At 38.7% G+C, this 18,160-nt stretch overlaps 1 protein-coding gene across 1 annotated transcript in view; it reads left to right on the forward strand.

Moving 5' to 3' along the window:
- Positions 1 to 18,160, forward strand: part of LOC137652371 (probable serine/threonine-protein kinase DDB_G0278509) — a 147,767-nt gene that overhangs the window by 65,088 nt on the left and 64,519 nt on the right. Inside the window, 4 exon segments of the mRNA XM_068385743.1 lie at positions 862 to 1,003; positions 1,652 to 1,761; positions 5,377 to 5,437; positions 8,173 to 8,373. Of these exon segments, the coding sequence (XP_068241844.1) occupies positions 862 to 1,003; positions 1,652 to 1,761; positions 5,377 to 5,437; positions 8,173 to 8,373 (514 nt within the window).

The raw sequence follows: 18,160 nt of genomic DNA on the forward strand, positions 1-18,160 counted from the left end.
AACATTAAAATAAATATTTCCTATATAAACTATAAAAATTTAACAAAACAGGAGGAAGATGAATTAGATAGAATAGTGTGCCCGAGTGTACCCTCAAGCAATAGAACTCAAACCCCGTATGTGTATACATTTTATATATACTTTTTTTCTGGTCCTTGTGTGAAATTTGTTGCTACCTAAAATGTCCTCTTGAGATGTAGTAAAATATTTCTAACATTGAGGAAGAAATGCAAAATATCAAAATAGAAACATTTTATATTCACGATTTTATTTCTTATATTTTTAGGAACGAAGTAGTGAGGGTGAAAACGGGTGTAAGAAATTAGTTAGCAGCTAGAGTGAGTGTGAATGTGTTGAAGTGGTTTGGACATGTTGAGGGAATGAAAAATGGCTGTCTGCTAAAGAAGGAGATGAATGCAAGAGGTGATGGGAGAAGTACAAGATGAAGGCCAAAGTTTGGGTGGATGGATGGAGTGAAGAAAGCTGTGGGTGATAGGAGGATAGATATGAGACAGGCCGGAGAGCGTGCTAGAAATAGGAATGAATGGCGAGCGATTGTGACGCAGTTCCGGTAGGCCCTGCTGCTTCCTCCGGTGCCTTGGATGACCGGGGAGGTAGCAGCAGTAGGGGATTCAGCGTTATGAAGCTTCATCTATGGTGGATAATGGGGGAGGGTGGGCTGTGGAACCCTAGCAGTACCAGCCGAACTCGGTTGAGTCCCTTGTCTGGCTGGGAGGAACGTAGAGAGGAAAGGTCCCCTTTTCTCATTTGTTTGATGTCGGCTATCCCCCAAAATTGGGGGAAGTGCCTTGGTATATGTATGTGTGTATATATTTTTATTTGATATTCTGATTATTCTAGGGTGATAATTTTTTCAATGGATTGAAGAAGTTAGATATTAGCGGTAATCCTAAATTTGAAATTCATACTCTGGTTGACGGAGGGAAACTGCAGGATTCCCTTACTCATCTTTCCATGAGAGGCACAGCTGTGAATCAACTAGGTGAGTAAAAAGAAAACACTATTATTATTATTATTATTATTATTATTATTATTATTATTATTATTATTATTATTATTATTATTATTATTATTACTTGTTAAGCTACAACCATAGTTGGAAAAGCAGAATGCTATAAGCCCGGGGCTCCAACAGGGAAAATAGCTTGGTGAGGAAAGGAAACAAGGAAAAATTAAATATTTTAAGAACAGTAACATTAAAATAAATATTTCCTTTGTAAACTATAAAAACTTTACCAAAACAAGAGGAAGAGAAATAAAATAGAATAGTTTGCCGGAGTGTACCTAAGCAAGAAAACTCTAACCCAGGACAGTGGAAGACCATGGTACAGTGGCTATGGCACTACCAAAGACTAGAGGATAATGATTTGATTTTGGAGTGTCCTTCTCCTAGAAGAGCTGCTTACCATGGCTAAAGAGTCTCTTCTACCTTTACCAAGAGGAAAGTAGCCACTGAATGATTACAATGCAGTAGTTATATGTTTGGTATATACTTTGGTATATGTTTGAAACTGTATGATTTTCTCTCTCTCTCTCTCTCTCTCTCTCTCTCTCTCTCTCTCTCTCTCTCTCTCTCTCTCTCTCTCTCTCTCTCTCTCTCTCTCATAGTAATTTATTTCTTTATTTTCAGATGATCAGCTACCAAAACTACTGCGGAATTATCCGAACCTGGAGTATTTGGATGTGTCCTATACTGGAATTACTTATCTCCATGATCCACTTATTTTCACTTCCAATTTGGTAGAGTAGTTTTGTTCTTTTTGTATTCTGAGATGTGAAAGTCCCCTTTCCTTCCACGTCGGGGATCGATCAGCTTTTTTTATTTGCATTTTTCCTACAGATTTTAGTACCAAGCACATTGATGACCATAAGATAGCCCTATCACTTTTTTTAAATTTAATAAAAAAATATTATTTACAATAATATTTTTTCAAATACTGTATTGTAGTGATATCGGCTATTTTTTAGACTTTGTATATATATATATATATATATATATATATATATATATATATATATATATATATATATATGTGTGTGTGTGTGTGTGTGTGTGTGTGTGTGTATATATATTCTTAAGTGGTTTCCTTAATAAGAAAAAAAAATTACTTCATATCGGCCAATCCATTGACTTACACAGGAGACTCTCATCATGATAAGCCTCATTTGGCCCTTAGCTTGCTTTTACTTTCTATTATTATTATTATTATTATTATTATTATTATTATTATTATTATTATTATTATTATTATTTGCTAAGCTACAAATTTGGGTGGAAAAGCAGGATGCTATAAGCCCAGGGGCTCCAACAGGGAAAATAGCCCAGTGAGGAAAGGAAACAAGGAAAAATGAAATATTTCAGGAACAGTAACAACTTTAAAATAAATATTTCCTATATAAACTGTAAGTACCTTAACAAAACAACAGGAAAAGAAATTAGATAGAATAGTGTGCCTGAGTGTACCCTCAAGCAAGAGAACTCTAACCCAAGATAGTGGAAGACCATGGAACAGAGGCTATGGCACTACCCAAGACTAAAGAACAATGGTTTGATTTTGGAGTGTCCTTCTAGAAGAGCTGCTTTCCATAGCTAAAGAGTTTCTTCTAACTCATCCTTTAATCACCAGCCTATCCAACACGCTGTAGGTCTTTTACCTCCATTACTCTTCTAATAATCTACATTTCTCTTAAAACTTTCCTCATGACCTAATCATCTCAAAACATTCCAGTCAATCCTTTCAAAAACAGTAACCATTTTCTGTTATTTTTTATGATTATATTTTGTACTCCTCACCCTTGCACTCTTTACATCGTGTATACTATACGAGCAGTTCATTCAAATTGCTTTAGCTATGGTAAGCTGCTCTTCTAGGAGAAGGACACTCCAAAATCAAACCATTGTTCTTTAGTCTTGGGTAGTTTCATAGCCACTGTACTATGGCCTTCCACTGTCTTGGGTTAGAGTTCTCTTGCTTGAGGGTACACTCGGGTACTTTATTCTATCTTATTTCTCTTCCTTTTGATTTGTTAGAATTTTTATAGTTTATTCAAGAGATATTTATTTTAACGTTACTGTTCTTAAAATGTTTTTTTCTTCCTTGTTTCCACTGGGCTCTTTTCCCTGTTGGAGTCCCTGGTCTTATAGCATTCTGCTTTTCCAACTAGGGTTGTAGCTTAGCAATTAATAATAATAATAATAATAATAATAATAATAATAATGATAATAATAATAATAATAATAATATACGAGCAGTTCATTGAAATTGCTTATCCATTCAAAATCCAAACCGTACTTCAGTGAAGAATTGTCTTCTCATCCCTCCTTTCAAACATTCTCATCTTACTCCTCACCCTTCCACTTTTTTGTCACATCATGTATTATTATTATTATTATTATTATTATTATTATTATTATTAAATGCTAAGCTACATCCCTAATTGGAAAAGCAAGATACTATAAGACCAAGGGCTCCAATAGGGAAAAATAGCCCAGTGAGGAAAGGAAATAGGGAAATAAATAAATGATGAGAAAAAATTAACAATATATCATTCTAAAAACAGTAACAATGTCAAAAACAGATATGTCATATACAAACTATTAACAACGTCAAAAACATATATGTCATATGTAAACTATAAAAAGACTCATGTCAGCCTGGTCAATATAAAAACATTTGGAATCAACATCCAAACCGTACCTCAGTAAAGAGCAGTTTGCTTATCACTCCATTTTTAAAATTCTTCCCTTGTCTTCTATTTCAGTCCAATGTACTTGAACTTTTTTTATCAATCTACCTACAACTTTCTCTTGTTGCAAATATCTTTATTTCAAAGGTAGAGAAACTTAACAGTTCTGGCACTTTGCAGCGAATCTAAGTCATTAAACCATGAAAATAGTAATATTAAGCTTAATCATATACATCAGAACTGTTATTCCTGACTATAAATTTTCTTACAATTACGTTTTTCCTGTATATCTATTTGATTAATGCATGAGATTGTTCTTTTACAATATTTTTACCAAAGAGTCACATTTTAGAGCTACCCTGTATAGCATTCTCTTTGCAACTTTGAAAGAATGTTTTACATAACATTTATATATCCCTCTTTTGTATTAATGGTTTGATCCAATGTAGTACTGTCTGGCCAGTCAAAGTACCCCATAACTCTCTGGCGGTAGTGGCTCAACGGGTGGATAGTGCCCTGGCCAACCTACAAACTGTTATATATAACAGGCTGTATCCTTATAATTATAATTAACTAATATTTCCAATATATTCCACTATATAAGGAAGCCTATAGTCATCAACAGCTATTGCCGGGACCTAGCTTGGTTGGAGAGGGGTTGGGCACTGATCATGCGTATATATGGTCAGTTTATAGGGCATTGTCCTGTGCTTCCCAGTAGACCAGGCAGTACTGTATAGTCCTTACACAGGCATACATTAGTTTATTTTGAGACAAGCTGCCAAACCTTTCTGAGATTGACCACGATTCCAGTAAGCCGGGCACAAATCCCGTCTGGGATATTGACCACCTGGTTAAGACAATTCCACCTAATTCCTCTAGCATGTAAACTTTACAGAGACTTACCATAATTAATGGTAGTGTAAGTGTGAAGAGAGCAGGAGCAATTCACAATATATCTGACCTCAAGAAGGGTGGAGCAGACACTGATTCACTTCAGTCCTGAATTTCAAGCATGTGCAAACGCTAGATCGCTCTAAGTGGCTGAGTAGATAGATAAAGAATTTTATTATATGCTGAAGATGTACGGCGGAATATACGTCAAATAAATTGCATTCCTTAGACAAATATAGATGGCGAAAATTAACTGTTGAAAATCCCCAAGGTCACCAAAACTCCGTAATGGGTTATGAGTTTTCGTAAAGTGTCATTTATGCAAGAGAATTTGAACCTTCTCTTACGAGGTGTTAAATCTTTTTCCATTCTCGTAACTTTATTGCTTACTACTTCTTTTTTCTTCCTAGAAAGAAATGATTATCTGTTTTCATTTAGAAAAAATTTTCGTTATTTGTCCCACTTTTGTAACTACTGTACATATTTCTTTAACGTCCTCAGTAAAACTGTATCATGTTTGTTTATTTCATGGAGATCATTCAGATTATTTCCTCTTGATAAGATACCTTAATAAGAACTATTTTAACCTTACTGTGATAAACTGGTCATTTTTATTTCATATTTTATTCGTGGCTAGTTCTACACTAAGGTCACGCTTAAAATTAATTTCTCTTAGGCTGGGTTCGTCGTCTAGAAAAAAAATGGTACGTAATTTACTTCTTTTTTGTTATCAAGTCATTGATATATGAATTTGATGTTTCGTTTCATCAACAGAAGTTGACTCACTTAGATGCATCTAGCAATGACAAACTTGGTTTCGTCAAGCTTCATTATGGTAAGTAGGTTTTCAATGCTACTTTTTTTTTAATTGTGTAAGAAATCTATATATCATTTCTTTTATCAAAACATGGCATGCCTATATTGCACCATAGATCCAATCATTAACAGATAATGAAAGCTATAATCTAATTACAGATTTATTTACAAAAAAAGTTCCCATTGAATGGGATGTAGGCTATTAGGATGCTTATCCCGTTATCCCTACAGTAAGGCGTAGGTTGCTTGGTGTGCCGTATCCAATGCCTTCCATCAGAGGCATCCTCTTCCACCAAACCTCTTCTCTCCACATCATCCTTTACCATATCTTGCCATCCAATTCTCTACCTCCATCTCAGTCTTCACCCCTCACTGGTTCTTCCCAGTCCCTCCTTACTTCCTTCCAACCATCCACCCTGAACATGTGCCCATACCATCACAGTTCTGACTCTTATCACCTCATTCTACACCTGCCATTCTTCTTATTTCATAATATTTCAAGGTTACAAGCATTGATATTCCCATAATCCACCTACTACACCTGCCATTCTTTTTATTTCATAATTTGTCAAGGTTACAAGCAGTGATATTCCCATAATCCGCCTACTACACCTGCCATTCTTCTTATTTCATAATTTTTCAAGGTTACAAGCGGTGATATTCCCATAATCCACCTACTACATCTGCCATTCTTCTTATTTCATAATTTTTCAAGGTTTCAAGCAGTGATATTCTCATAATCCACCTACTACACCTGCCATTCTTCTTATTTCATAATTTTTCAAGGTTACAAGCAGTGATATTCCCATAATCCGCCTACTACACCTGCCATTCTTCTTATTTCATAATTTTTTAAGGTTACAAGCAGTGATATTCCCATAATCCACCTACTACATCTGCCATTCTTCTTATTCATAATTTTTCAAGGTTACAAGCAGTGATATTCCCATAATCCACCTCAGCATTCTCATCTCTCTTTTCTAAGCTTTGCGTCCTCTTTTTGTCTTAGTGCCAACATTTCTGATACCTACATTAACAATGGTCTTATTACTGTGCTACACGTCTTGACTTTTAGCGTATTTGGCCTTTTCTATCACATATCACTCCTGCTACCTCCCTCCACTTCTTTCAGGCTACTTCTATCCTATTCTCAACTGCAGCCTTGCATGCTCTCAAGTATCTAAATTGTTCGTCCTGTATTATAACCGATCCTCTACTTTACTGTATGTCTATCCCGTCCCTGCCTTATATAGTGCTCACTATAACCTCAGTCATATCCACATTTATCAGCAAGCCACCCCTCTCCAAAGACTCCTGCCACTCTACAATCCTACTCTAAGTATACCTAATTTTCAGTTGTAATCATCAAATTATATGTGGTGGCTTATGGGTAATGTTCCTCCCTGGTGATCGCTAGATTGAGGTTCGAGTCCTGCTCAAACTCTTTAGTTCCTTTAGTGTCTGCAACCTCACCCTCCATTTGAGCTAAGGATTAGGAGTTCGGGGAAGCCAATAGTCATCAACAGCCAGATAAAATCCAAGAAAGTAGACTGAGGTGGGATGGTCATGTCATGAGAAGAGATGAACAGTGTATTAGGAGGAGAGTGATGGAAATGGAGGTACAGGGAACGAGAAGGAGAGGAAGACCAAAGCAAAGGTGGATGGACTGTATCAAGGATGACCTTCGATCAAAGGATTAACCGGTGATTAAGTGTGGGACAGAGGTAGATGGAGAAAGCTGACCAGAAACATCGACCCCACATAGAAGTGGGAAGAGATGTAGACGAAGAAGAAGAAGAAGAAGCCATTGCCTGGTCCTAGCTTGGTTGGAGAGGGGGTTGGGCACTGATCAGGTGTATATATGGTCAGTTTCTAGGGCATTGTCCTCCTTGCTAGGGCAATATTAATGTCCCTTGCCTTTAACACCTTTAAATAGCAACTCAGAACTTTTCCCTTTCTGAACTCTTCTCTTAACACATCAATGACCAATACAAATAAAAACAGGCTTAATGCTGACCCCTGTGTACGCTAACATTATCTTCAAAGGTTTTTTGTTTCCTCAACTACTGTTACATCTTCTCTCCTTATTATTTTGTAGAGCATTTCGAGCATTCAAACCAACTTCTCTGGGACTTTCCTTTTCCTCAAGCACCAACACATCATTTCTCTTGTTGTTCTCTGATAAGCGTTCCTTTGGTCTACAAAAGCACAGAAGAGGTCTGGTTTCATTTTAGTCTCTTTACCTGTAGCTGCCTTACTATAAAGATGATATCCACATTCCCTCTTTCCCACATGAATCCATACTGCTGTTTCCCAATCTTTATATATATATATATATATATATATATATATATATATATATATATATATGTGTGTGTGTGTATATATATACTGTGTGTGTATATATATATATATATATATATATATATATATATATATATATATGTATATATATATAGATATGTATATGTGTGTGTATATTTATATATATATATATATATATATATATATATATATATATATATATATATATATATATATATATGTGTGTGTGTGTGTGTCTATGTGTGTGTGCGTGTGTATTTCTCTGTAATATGTATGTCAGCTCAAGTATGCATAAAAGTATAATAAAGAATGCCTTACTTGCAATATAATCTTTTCTGTTGATGTTTTTATATAGTACAAATTACTATATCTATGCTGTTGCCAATTGGTTTTGCTTACCTATAGTTTTACTGTGTATATATATTTCAGATACGGTTCAGCGACTGGAGCATCTGAACCTCTCAAATTGTAGTTTGAGAACAATTGAAGTGCAAGGACATTACTCTGAGTATTACAAGAAGGATCCAGGTAATATGAAAGACCTTGACGTCTCCAATAATAAATTGAAAGAAATACCGCCTTTACTGCTCTCTGCATTAAGAAATGGCAGTTTCTTCCTTAATATTTCCAGTAAGTAGTGATTTTGTTTGATAAAGAGTTAATACTTTTGTAAGTCTTTGTCAAAATAAAATTTAGATTTTATAGGATAGCTTTGATAATATAGACATGCATACCACGTGTAAACCCAAAAAAATATCTTTTGATATACAGTAGTGTGCTAACCGTGTGTCACACAATTGTACATAATTCCTTTTGCATATATTGTGCTTGTATCTTCGCTCTTCCCTCGCACTAAACGAACATGAAAATTCATGTCTGCTGTTTTCCTCTGTAACATTGTCTGTCTTGTTAACTTGTTATGTCCTGTTGGCTTGAGGTTTTGTATATAAAGGAGAGTGTTCTATTATAATATAACTCAGTTGATTGCATCCTGCCTTTGAGTTCACAACCCTCTTTCGGCACCGTCACATTGGTGACCCCGGAGTGACGGACAGCCAAGTGCACCGCCAGCAATTCTCGATCGAAGGTAGAATAACCCGATTCTGCCTTGGACAGTTTTCTGCTGAAGAAGGCCAATGGGCGGGGCGAGCCTTTGACCACCTGCTCGAGTACTGCACCAATAGCGACGTCGCTGGCATCGGTGGAGAGAAGGAGAGGGGCGTGTGGGATAGGAAAAGTGAGAGCCGCAGCAGTTGATAGGGCCTTCTTTGCATTGCAGAAGGCTGCTTCTTGAAGGGGACCCCACTTCAGGTCCTTCGGCTTGCCCTTGAGGGAGGCGTAGAGGGGAGCAAGAGTGACGGCAATGGCTGGCAGAAAACGGTGATAATAGTTGATCATGCCCAAGAATTCCTGCAGAGCTTTGACGGTCGAGGGCACGGGGAAGTTCTGAACGGCTGCTACCTTCTCAGGGAGGGGGTGGACACCTTCAGGAGTGATGCGGTGCCCTAAGAACGACACTTCGTTGGCGCCAAAGGTACACTTGTCGTACCGGACTACAAGGCCGTTTTGTTGCAGGCGGTCGAGCACGATGCGCAGGTGACGGAGGTGTTCCTCTTTTGAGGAGGAGAACACAAGTATGTCGTCCACATAACATACACAGAAAGGGAGGTCCCCTAAGATGCCATCCATGAGACGTTGAAACGTGGCCCCAGCATTACGAAGGCCAAAACAGGAGTAATTGAAGGTGTATGTACCAAACGGAGTGGTGATGGCAGTCTTGGGGATGTCTTCTGGGTTCATAGGCACCTGATAATACCCCTTCAGGAGATCGAGCATAGAGAAAACCTTTGCTTTGTGCAGGTAGGAGGTCACATCGGCAATGTTTGGGAGGGGGTAGTGATCCGGTTCTGTTTGCATGTTCAGGCGCCTGTAATCCCCGCACGGACGGAGGGAGCCGTCTTTCTTCAGAATGATGTGTAAGGGTGAGGACCATGGGCTGGAGGCCTTTTGGCAAAGGCCCATTTCCTCCATTTCGGCGAACGTCTGTTTGGCGGCTGCCAATCGTTCCGGTGCCAGACGTCTGAATTTTGCAAAGACTGGGGGTCCCGTCGTCTTGATATGGTGATAAATACCGTGCTTGGCAGGAACCGTGGGCGTTTGGCGAAGTTCTGGACGAAAACTTCCGGGTACGACGTGAGGAGGTGGGCATAGGCATCCGTGGGTGCGCTAATGTGGAGAGCGAGGTTAGAGGGGGCGGGTTGAAGAGGTGTCGACAAGTACGAGTCTGCGTTGACCAATCGTCGGTGGGCGACATCGACCAGAAGGTGGAAATGAGAGAGGAAATCCGCACCGAGGATTGGCATGGTGACGTCAGCAACGAGAAACTTCCAATTGAATTTACCGTTTCCGAACGATAATGTGAGGTTCTCGTAACCGTAGGTGGGTATCGCAGATCCATTGGCAGCTACCAAGCGGACGTCGGCAGATGTAGACAGACTACGTCGTGCCTTGAAGAGTTTCCTTGGCAAAAGAGAACGACAAGCACCCGTGTCTACCAAAAATCGTACGCCCGTTCCTGCATCCTGTAAAAAGAAAAGATTAGAAACACGGGAGGCCACCGCCACGAGCGATGGCCTACTTACACGTTTTTTGGCCACTGACAATCCTCGGCACATTTCTTCGCAGTTGCCCCGAATCTTGAAGTGGTAGTAGCAAAACTGCGGCGGGTGGGAGGTAGTAAGTGGCTGTAGAAGTCGTTTGTTGGGGCGTGAGCGATTGGTGGGTGGTGGGCGGCTTTGTCTCTGCTTCGGCACGTCACGGTGTGGGCGTGTATGTCCTACGGCATTCATGTCAGCTTCAGTTGACGTTGAATAGGCATCCTCTTCGTCAGGGGTGGAGGCGTTGATGGAGGTCTTAAAGTGGCTGTCCATAAGGGCGTCGGCTTTGGTCATCAAGTCCTTTATGGGTAAACTATCGACATCGAGTATGGCAGCGCGTATAGGTCCGGGTAAACGGCGTATCCAAAGGGCACGAAGTAGGTTCACCTCACGAGGAGAGCCGTCTGCGGCAGGTTGAAGGCGAGCGATACTGGTCATTTCCCTGAGGGCAAGCGAAGCCCTTTGGTCCCCCAACGGTTGTTGCGAGAGCTGAAAAAGCTTTGCTACACGGGCGGCTGGCGACGGCGAGTACTGCTGCAGAAGGTATGTTTTGAGGGCGTCATATGCTATTGGCGTGTCTCCTTGTTCACAAAGCCAGTCGGATATTTCCGGGAAGGTGTCCTCGGGTATCGCCGCGAGAACATAATCTGCTTTGGTGGTTGAGCGAGTCACGCCGTTGATGCGAAACTGGACTTCTGCGCGCTGAAACCAAGCAAATGCCTCTCCACTGGCGAACGGTGAAAGTTTCAATGGGGCGGCCGCAGCGCCAACTGCTGTAGTAGAGTCCGCCATAGTATCAACGATGGAGGGGCGAGGGAGGTGGGGGTGGAAGGCAGTGGGAGCGAGTCGACACCTGATTTTTACTGAGAATGCCCAAAAGAGAAAAGAGATCACTAGAAGGTCCATGGGACTTCTTGCAATCATTCTTATTGTTACTTGCTAAACTACAACCCCTGTTGGAAAAGCAGGATGTTATAGGCCCAAAGGCTCCAACAGGATAAAGGTCCAGCGATGAAAGTCAATAAGGAAATTTATTGAGCATATGAGAAGTAATGAGTAAAGAATATAAAATATCTTTAGACCAATAACAACGTTAAAATATATCTGTTGATCATAAACTATGAAGAGAGACTTGGGTCATTCTGTTCAATGTAGAAACATTTGCTGCAATTTTTAACATCCATAGCTCCACATGATAACAAAGAGTTTCTCAGACGAAATGATTAATTGTATGGTGGAGATAAAATTGCTCCGAATGAAGGTATGCTTGTAAAAGAGGTACATCAATGTGATGGGTCAAAGCTTTGCACAGTAGGGGATGAAGTTAGTGGGCACTAAAAGGCTGTTTAACAGGTAAAAGAGATTCCTTTAAAGTGAAGTAATGAATATAAGTGTGGTTGAAGATATTTACCAATGATAGGATGGGACTGATAGGAGTCACAATGAAAGCTTATTGATGGATAGTTATCTTTGGTTCGATGAGGAGACTTAAGAGAACAAGAGAGGGGGAAAATACATAAAAGAAGGAAGTGAAATCTGTTAGAAACTGGAAGTACATGGATGGAATGCAATACCGTAATTATTATTATTATTATTATTATTATTATTATTATTATTATCATTATTATTATTATTATTACTTGCTAAGCTACAACCCTAGTTGGAAAACCAGGATGCTATAAGCCCAGGGGCTCCAATAGGGAAAATAACCCAATGAGGAAAGGAAACGGGGAAAAATAAAATATTAAAAACAGTAACATTAAAATAAATATCTCCAAACTATAAAAACTTTAACAAAACAAGAGGAAGAGAAATAAGATAGAATAGTGTGCACGAGTGTACCCTCGAGCAAGAGAACTCTAACCCAAGACAGTGGAAAACCATAGTACAGAGGCTATGGCACTACCAAGGACTAGAGAACAATGGTTTGATTTTGGAGTGTCCTTCTCCTAGAAGAGCTGCTTACCATAGCTAAAGAGTCCCTTCTACCCTTACAAAGAGGAAAATGGCCACTGAACAATTACAGTGAAGAAGAATTGTTTGGTAATCTCAGTGTTGTCAGGTGTATGAGGATAGAAGAGAATATGTAAAGAATAGGTCAGACTATTCGGTGTGTGTATGCAGGCAAAGGGAAAATGAACCGTAACCAGAGAGAAGGATCCAATGTAGTACTGTCTGGCCAGTCATAAGACCCATATCTCTCTAGCGGTAGTATCTCAACGGGTGGCTGGTGCCCTGGCCAGCCTACTACCTATAATTACATATCAAAAAGGAAAAAAATTATAAGAAGCAGCAACAAATATGATTTAGTTATATACTCTCATAAATGGTGTAATGAGAAATTTACATTAAGAAAAGCACCCAGATGGGAATATCGAACAAGGAGCCCCTATACCCTACAAGAAATATTATAAAATCTGTTCATCATGCACATTCTTAAGTATTTAAAGTAATGCACATTGTATTCTATGTTCATTGTTAAATCCACGTCATTAAAGCACTTAGAAAACAATAACGTCTTCTGTTTGTTCTTGAAAGCCTTAATATTTTCAGTCTTTTGGATGTCTTGTTGGAGTTTTTTGTATAGTCTTGGAGCTGCATATTTGAAAGTTCTAGAACATACATTAGACATTCATCTGGGCTTCAATAAATAGAAACCATCTGTAACTATTCTCGTGTGTACACAAATCGTTGGTTTCACGATGTGTAGCAATGCTATAAGATATTTTGTACATCCGGCTTTGATAACTTGATGAGTCATTGCACATATGTTAAACTCTAATCTGACTTTAATAGGCAGCCAGTGGAAGTCAACAAGTATAGGAGTAATCCTTTGTTGGGGTGGAAAACATATTGTCAGTCCTGTCCCTCTGTTATGTTTTGCCATTTTTAGATGGAGTCACAATATTCAAGTCTGTTAAAAATACAATTAATCACAAGTTTCCTTATAGAATGTTTATCCAGATACTTCTTCACAAAAGCAATGTTTCTAAGGTGATGCCCAGCATTTTTACTACATTTTCTATTTGAACACTGCTAGAGAAATTACAGTCAAGTGGTACACCTTAGTTATGAACTCTGCTAGATATCGGGACAGAGTTATTAATATTAATTTGAATGTCACTCAAGTTTCTGAAGTTGTTGTTCTTCCCTACGAGCATAAGCTCAGTTTTATTTTCATTTGATTTTAGGCATTAAACTGCCATCTATTCCATAATACTGGTAAGTGGTATCATCAATGTCATACATGGAGAAATAATTTTAACTTCACTCCATGTCTTTGTATTCTTTTGTTAGACCTTTAGTATAGATACAAAATAAGATTGGCCTAGTACACTTCCATGGGGGTACCCTGATATTTCATGGCTCATATGATGAATGAAAGTTTACAATTTGTACACAGTAATTTCTGTCAGCCAGGTTGTCTTTTAGATACTCCAAGGTCTGATCTTCAATATTAATGAACCATCAATCATTTAGTAGCAGTTCATGCACAATTGTATGAAAAGCAGCACTAAAGTCCAGTTTTATCAAGACATCACATTTGTTCTCATCCATCATTTCCAGCAGATCATAATCAATAGAGCATATAGCTGTTTCCATAGAATATAAGTATTGTTAGTATGCTGACTGGTTGTCTAGCAATGCTTTGATTCTTTCGAAATAAGTATCAATTTGTTCAAGAATTACATACTCTAACACTATTGATATAGAGGATAGATTCGAAATAGTACAGTATTGTATGAACTTATGTCCTCATAATCTGTAGCACTTCAGAACTTGAGTAACTATGGGCACATTCTCAAATTTATGAAGGTTACACACATCAATACTAGTATTTAATATTCTTGCAATTATAACAGCAAGACTAGAAAAGTTTTCTACTCCAATTACTTTTGGAGCACAATTGGTTTTCATTGCCCCTTTAATAATCCTGATGACTTCATCTGCTATTATATTATCATATTTCGTTAATCTTATCTGTGTATCTGGTTTAGCACAAATCTGTTATGGTATATCTGTAAAAGACCCAACTATATATTCTATTTTGTTTCTAAAGAATTCTAGAGAGTTAAGGGGTCTTTTGACTGGCCAGATAGTACTACATTGGATCCTTCTCTCTGGTTACGGTTCACTTTTCCTTTGCCTATACACACATACCGAATAGTCTGGCCTATTCTTTACATATTCTCCTCTGTCCTTATACACCTGACAACACTGAGATTACCAAACAATTCTTCTTGCTACACTGTAATTGTTCAGTGGCCACTTTCCTCTTTGTAAGGGTAGAAGAGACTCTATAGCTATGGTAAGCAGCTCTTCTAGAAGGACACTCCAAAATCAAACCATTGTTCTCTAATCTTGTGTAGTCCCATAGCCTCTGTACCATGGTCTTCCACTGTCTTGGGTTAGAGATCTCTTGCTTGAGGGTACACTCGGAGACACTGTTCTATCTTATATCCTATTTCTCTTCCTCTTGTTTTGTTGAAGTTTTTATAGTTTATAAAGTGATATTTATTTTAGTATTGTTGCTCTTCTTAGAATATTTTATTTTTCCTTGTTCCGTTTCCTCACTGAGCTATTTCCCCTGTTGGAGCCCCTGGGCTTATAGCGTCCTGCTTTTCCAACTAGGGTTGTGGCTTAGCAAGTAATAATGATAATTAATATAATAGTACTTTCAGTTCTGAAGTTAATGGAAGAACTTGGGTGACCTCCATCTCCCTTCCATCCATGGCACTGGATGCCTGCTCCTCCCTCTACCGATGACTTGCCTCTCGGGTTGGTAGAGAGGGTGGCACCATTCAAGGCTGTACTGAAGCATATGCGCCCTTTTGTAAGCCAAAAATGTGAGATGGTGGGCTTTTTTCCCAGTGCCAATTATGTTCATTGTTCCGTTCTCGGGACAGAACGACCATACTCGTTGGAAAAAGCCGTCTCTCCTGATTATGGTACCTCACCTTCGGCTTTGGCAAGGCATGTGTGTGCTCGTGGGCCGAATGTCTCGAGGACTCTGGACCACAGTCCGGCACCCACTAAGTTGGAAAGGGTTCTTGCCCTCATTTGAGAGTACAACAGCCTGGGAGAGGCTCAAAGTCCTTGTTAGAGTTGCCATTGTCGGATCTGTTAGACTTGGCCCTGGACTGGATGGATGATCAGATCTGTAGATCTGAGAACTCATTTCAGCCCAGCAGGTCAAGCAAGATCCTGCTGTCCCCCTCTCTAGACATCAGAGGTAATACTCTGGGAAATGCTGTCTGCACCCCTGCAGGTTGAAATATCAGTGTGCACTCTGATGGGGGTGCACTGGTTGGAGAGATTCAAGGCAGGTGACATTTCCTTTTCAGCTTCTGACTCAGCCACACTGGAAGCTTTGGTCTTGTCCTCTCTCCACACTGTTTCCTCACTCGACCAGTGGTCAGCAGCAGTGATGAACTTTGCTCCCACATTCTGGGCCCATAGGTGTTGTTCAAAGATGCCTTTCAACACCCATGGGATCACCCAGACATGTACGCCTTTCAACCGTCTAGCCTTATCCGGCCAGTAAACAACAGTGTTTATTACGTGACGACTACACCTCAGGCTCACACTTTTCAGAAAAGTGCAGAGGTATCACCATATCGTGGAGTCCTTGGGTCTTCACAGATGTAGACTGTCCAGCATCTCCTCCGAGCAAAAGGCTTTTCACAGGGCACTACATAGGAGATGTCTAGATATTTCCTGAGCTTCTTTACAGCTGTGTACCTGGCTAAGGGAATCATCTTCTGTGATTGGTGTTGCATTCTCCATCATAAGGCTCAATACTACTCAGTATTCTAGAAGTTTTATTCCAGCTGTGACCCGGCTGTGGAATAATTTTCCTAATCAGGTATTTTAGTAGGTGGAACTTCAAAAGTTCAAACTTGTAGCAAACATTCTTATGTTAAACTTGCCGACATATCTCTTTTTATAATTATTATATGAAAGATTTTTTTTCTTAATATTGTTACTGTTCTTAAAGTGTTTTATTGTAATTGTTCATCATTTCTCTTATAGTTTATTAATTTCTTTATTTTCTTTCTTCACTAGGCTATTTTTCCCTTTTGGAGCCCTTGGGCTTACAGCATCCTTCTTTCCCAACTATGGTTGTAATAATAATAACAATAATAATAATAATAATAATGTTAATAATCATAATAATAATAGTTAAGGATGATGATGATTATGATAACATATGTATATATATTATTTCTTGTGATCAATTTATGAAAAAAGCCTATCAGGATTCAAGAACTCTTTTATGTTATAAAAGTCCTTTTGAAGAATTTTGTCCTTCAAACGTAGAAGTCTCCTGCTTCCTAGAAGAAAAATAATTATATGCAAATTTAAATATGACAATGAAATGAAATATAAAATATTAATAAACATTACTTTAGGATAATTTATCTAGCCCTGAATCCCAAATACCAGCAGAATTTTTACCACACAGGCAACCCTGATTCCAACTATTCTGTACTGCCGTTGGTAACACTGACGGCTGAGCTGAGAGCTCACTCACCACTATCTTCAGTTATTTTTGACCACCGGTCTAATAACAATCAATCACTCTTGAAATTCTATTACCCTTTTTTTTTTCTTTTTTTTTTTTTGCCCATATCTCCTTCAAGTATTTGTGTGATTGTTTTTGACTGTTGAACCCATCACATGTTTTAGTGGCGCTTTGTTTAATCTTGTTGCATTGCCATTAATCCGGTAGCCTATTATTGTGCAACCTGAATCCTTCTTGATGGAGTTTCAAGATGTTTTTGACTGTTTTACCTATCACTTGTATAAGTAGCGTTTTGTTTAATCTTGTTGCATTGCCATTAATCCGGTAGCCTATTATTGTGCAACCTGAATCCTTCTTGATGGAGTTTCAAGATGTTTTTGACTGTTTTACCAATCACTTGTATTAGTGGCGCTTTGTTTAATCTTGCTGCATTGCCATTAATTCGGTAGCCTTTTGTTGTGCAACCTGAATTCTTCTTGATGGAGTTTCAAGATGTTTTTGACTGTTTTACCAATCACTTGTATTAGTGGCACTTTGTTTAATCTTGCTGCATTGCCATTAATTCGGTAGCCTTTTGTTGTGCAACCTGAATCCTTCTTGATGGAGTTTCAAGATGTTTTTGACTGTTTTACCAATCACTTGTATTAGTGGCGCTTTGTTTAATCTTGTTGCATTGCCATTAATCCGGTAGCCTATTATTGTGCAACCTGAATCCTTCTTGATGGAGTTTCAAGATGTTTTTGACTGTTTTACCAATCACTTGTATTAGTGGCGCTTTGTTTAATCTTGTTGCATTGCCATTAATCCGGTAGCCTATTATTGTGCAACCTGAATCCTTCTTGATGGAGTTTCAAGATGTTTTTGACTGTTTTACCAATCACTTGTATTAGTGGCGCTTTGTTTAATCTTGTTGCATTGCCATTAATCCGGTAGCCTATTATTGTGCAACCTGAATCCTTCTTGATGGAGTTTCAAGATGTTTTTGACTGTTTTACCAATCACTTGTATTAGTGGCGCTTTGTTTAATCTTGTTGCATTGCCATTAATCCGGTAGCCTATTATTGTGCAACCTGAATCCTTCTTGATGGAGTTTCAAGATGTTTTTGACTGTTTTACCAATCACTTGTATTAGTGGCGCTTTGTTTAATCTTGTTGCATTGCCATTAATCCGGTAGCCTATTATTGTGCAACCTGAATCCTTCTTGATGGAGTTTCAAGATGTTTTTGACTGTTT

This window comes from Palaemon carinicauda, chromosome 1 (genome assembly GCF_036898095.1).
Source record: "Palaemon carinicauda isolate YSFRI2023 chromosome 1, ASM3689809v2, whole genome shotgun sequence".
NCBI lineage: Eukaryota > Metazoa > Arthropoda > Malacostraca > Decapoda > Palaemonidae > Palaemon > Palaemon carinicauda.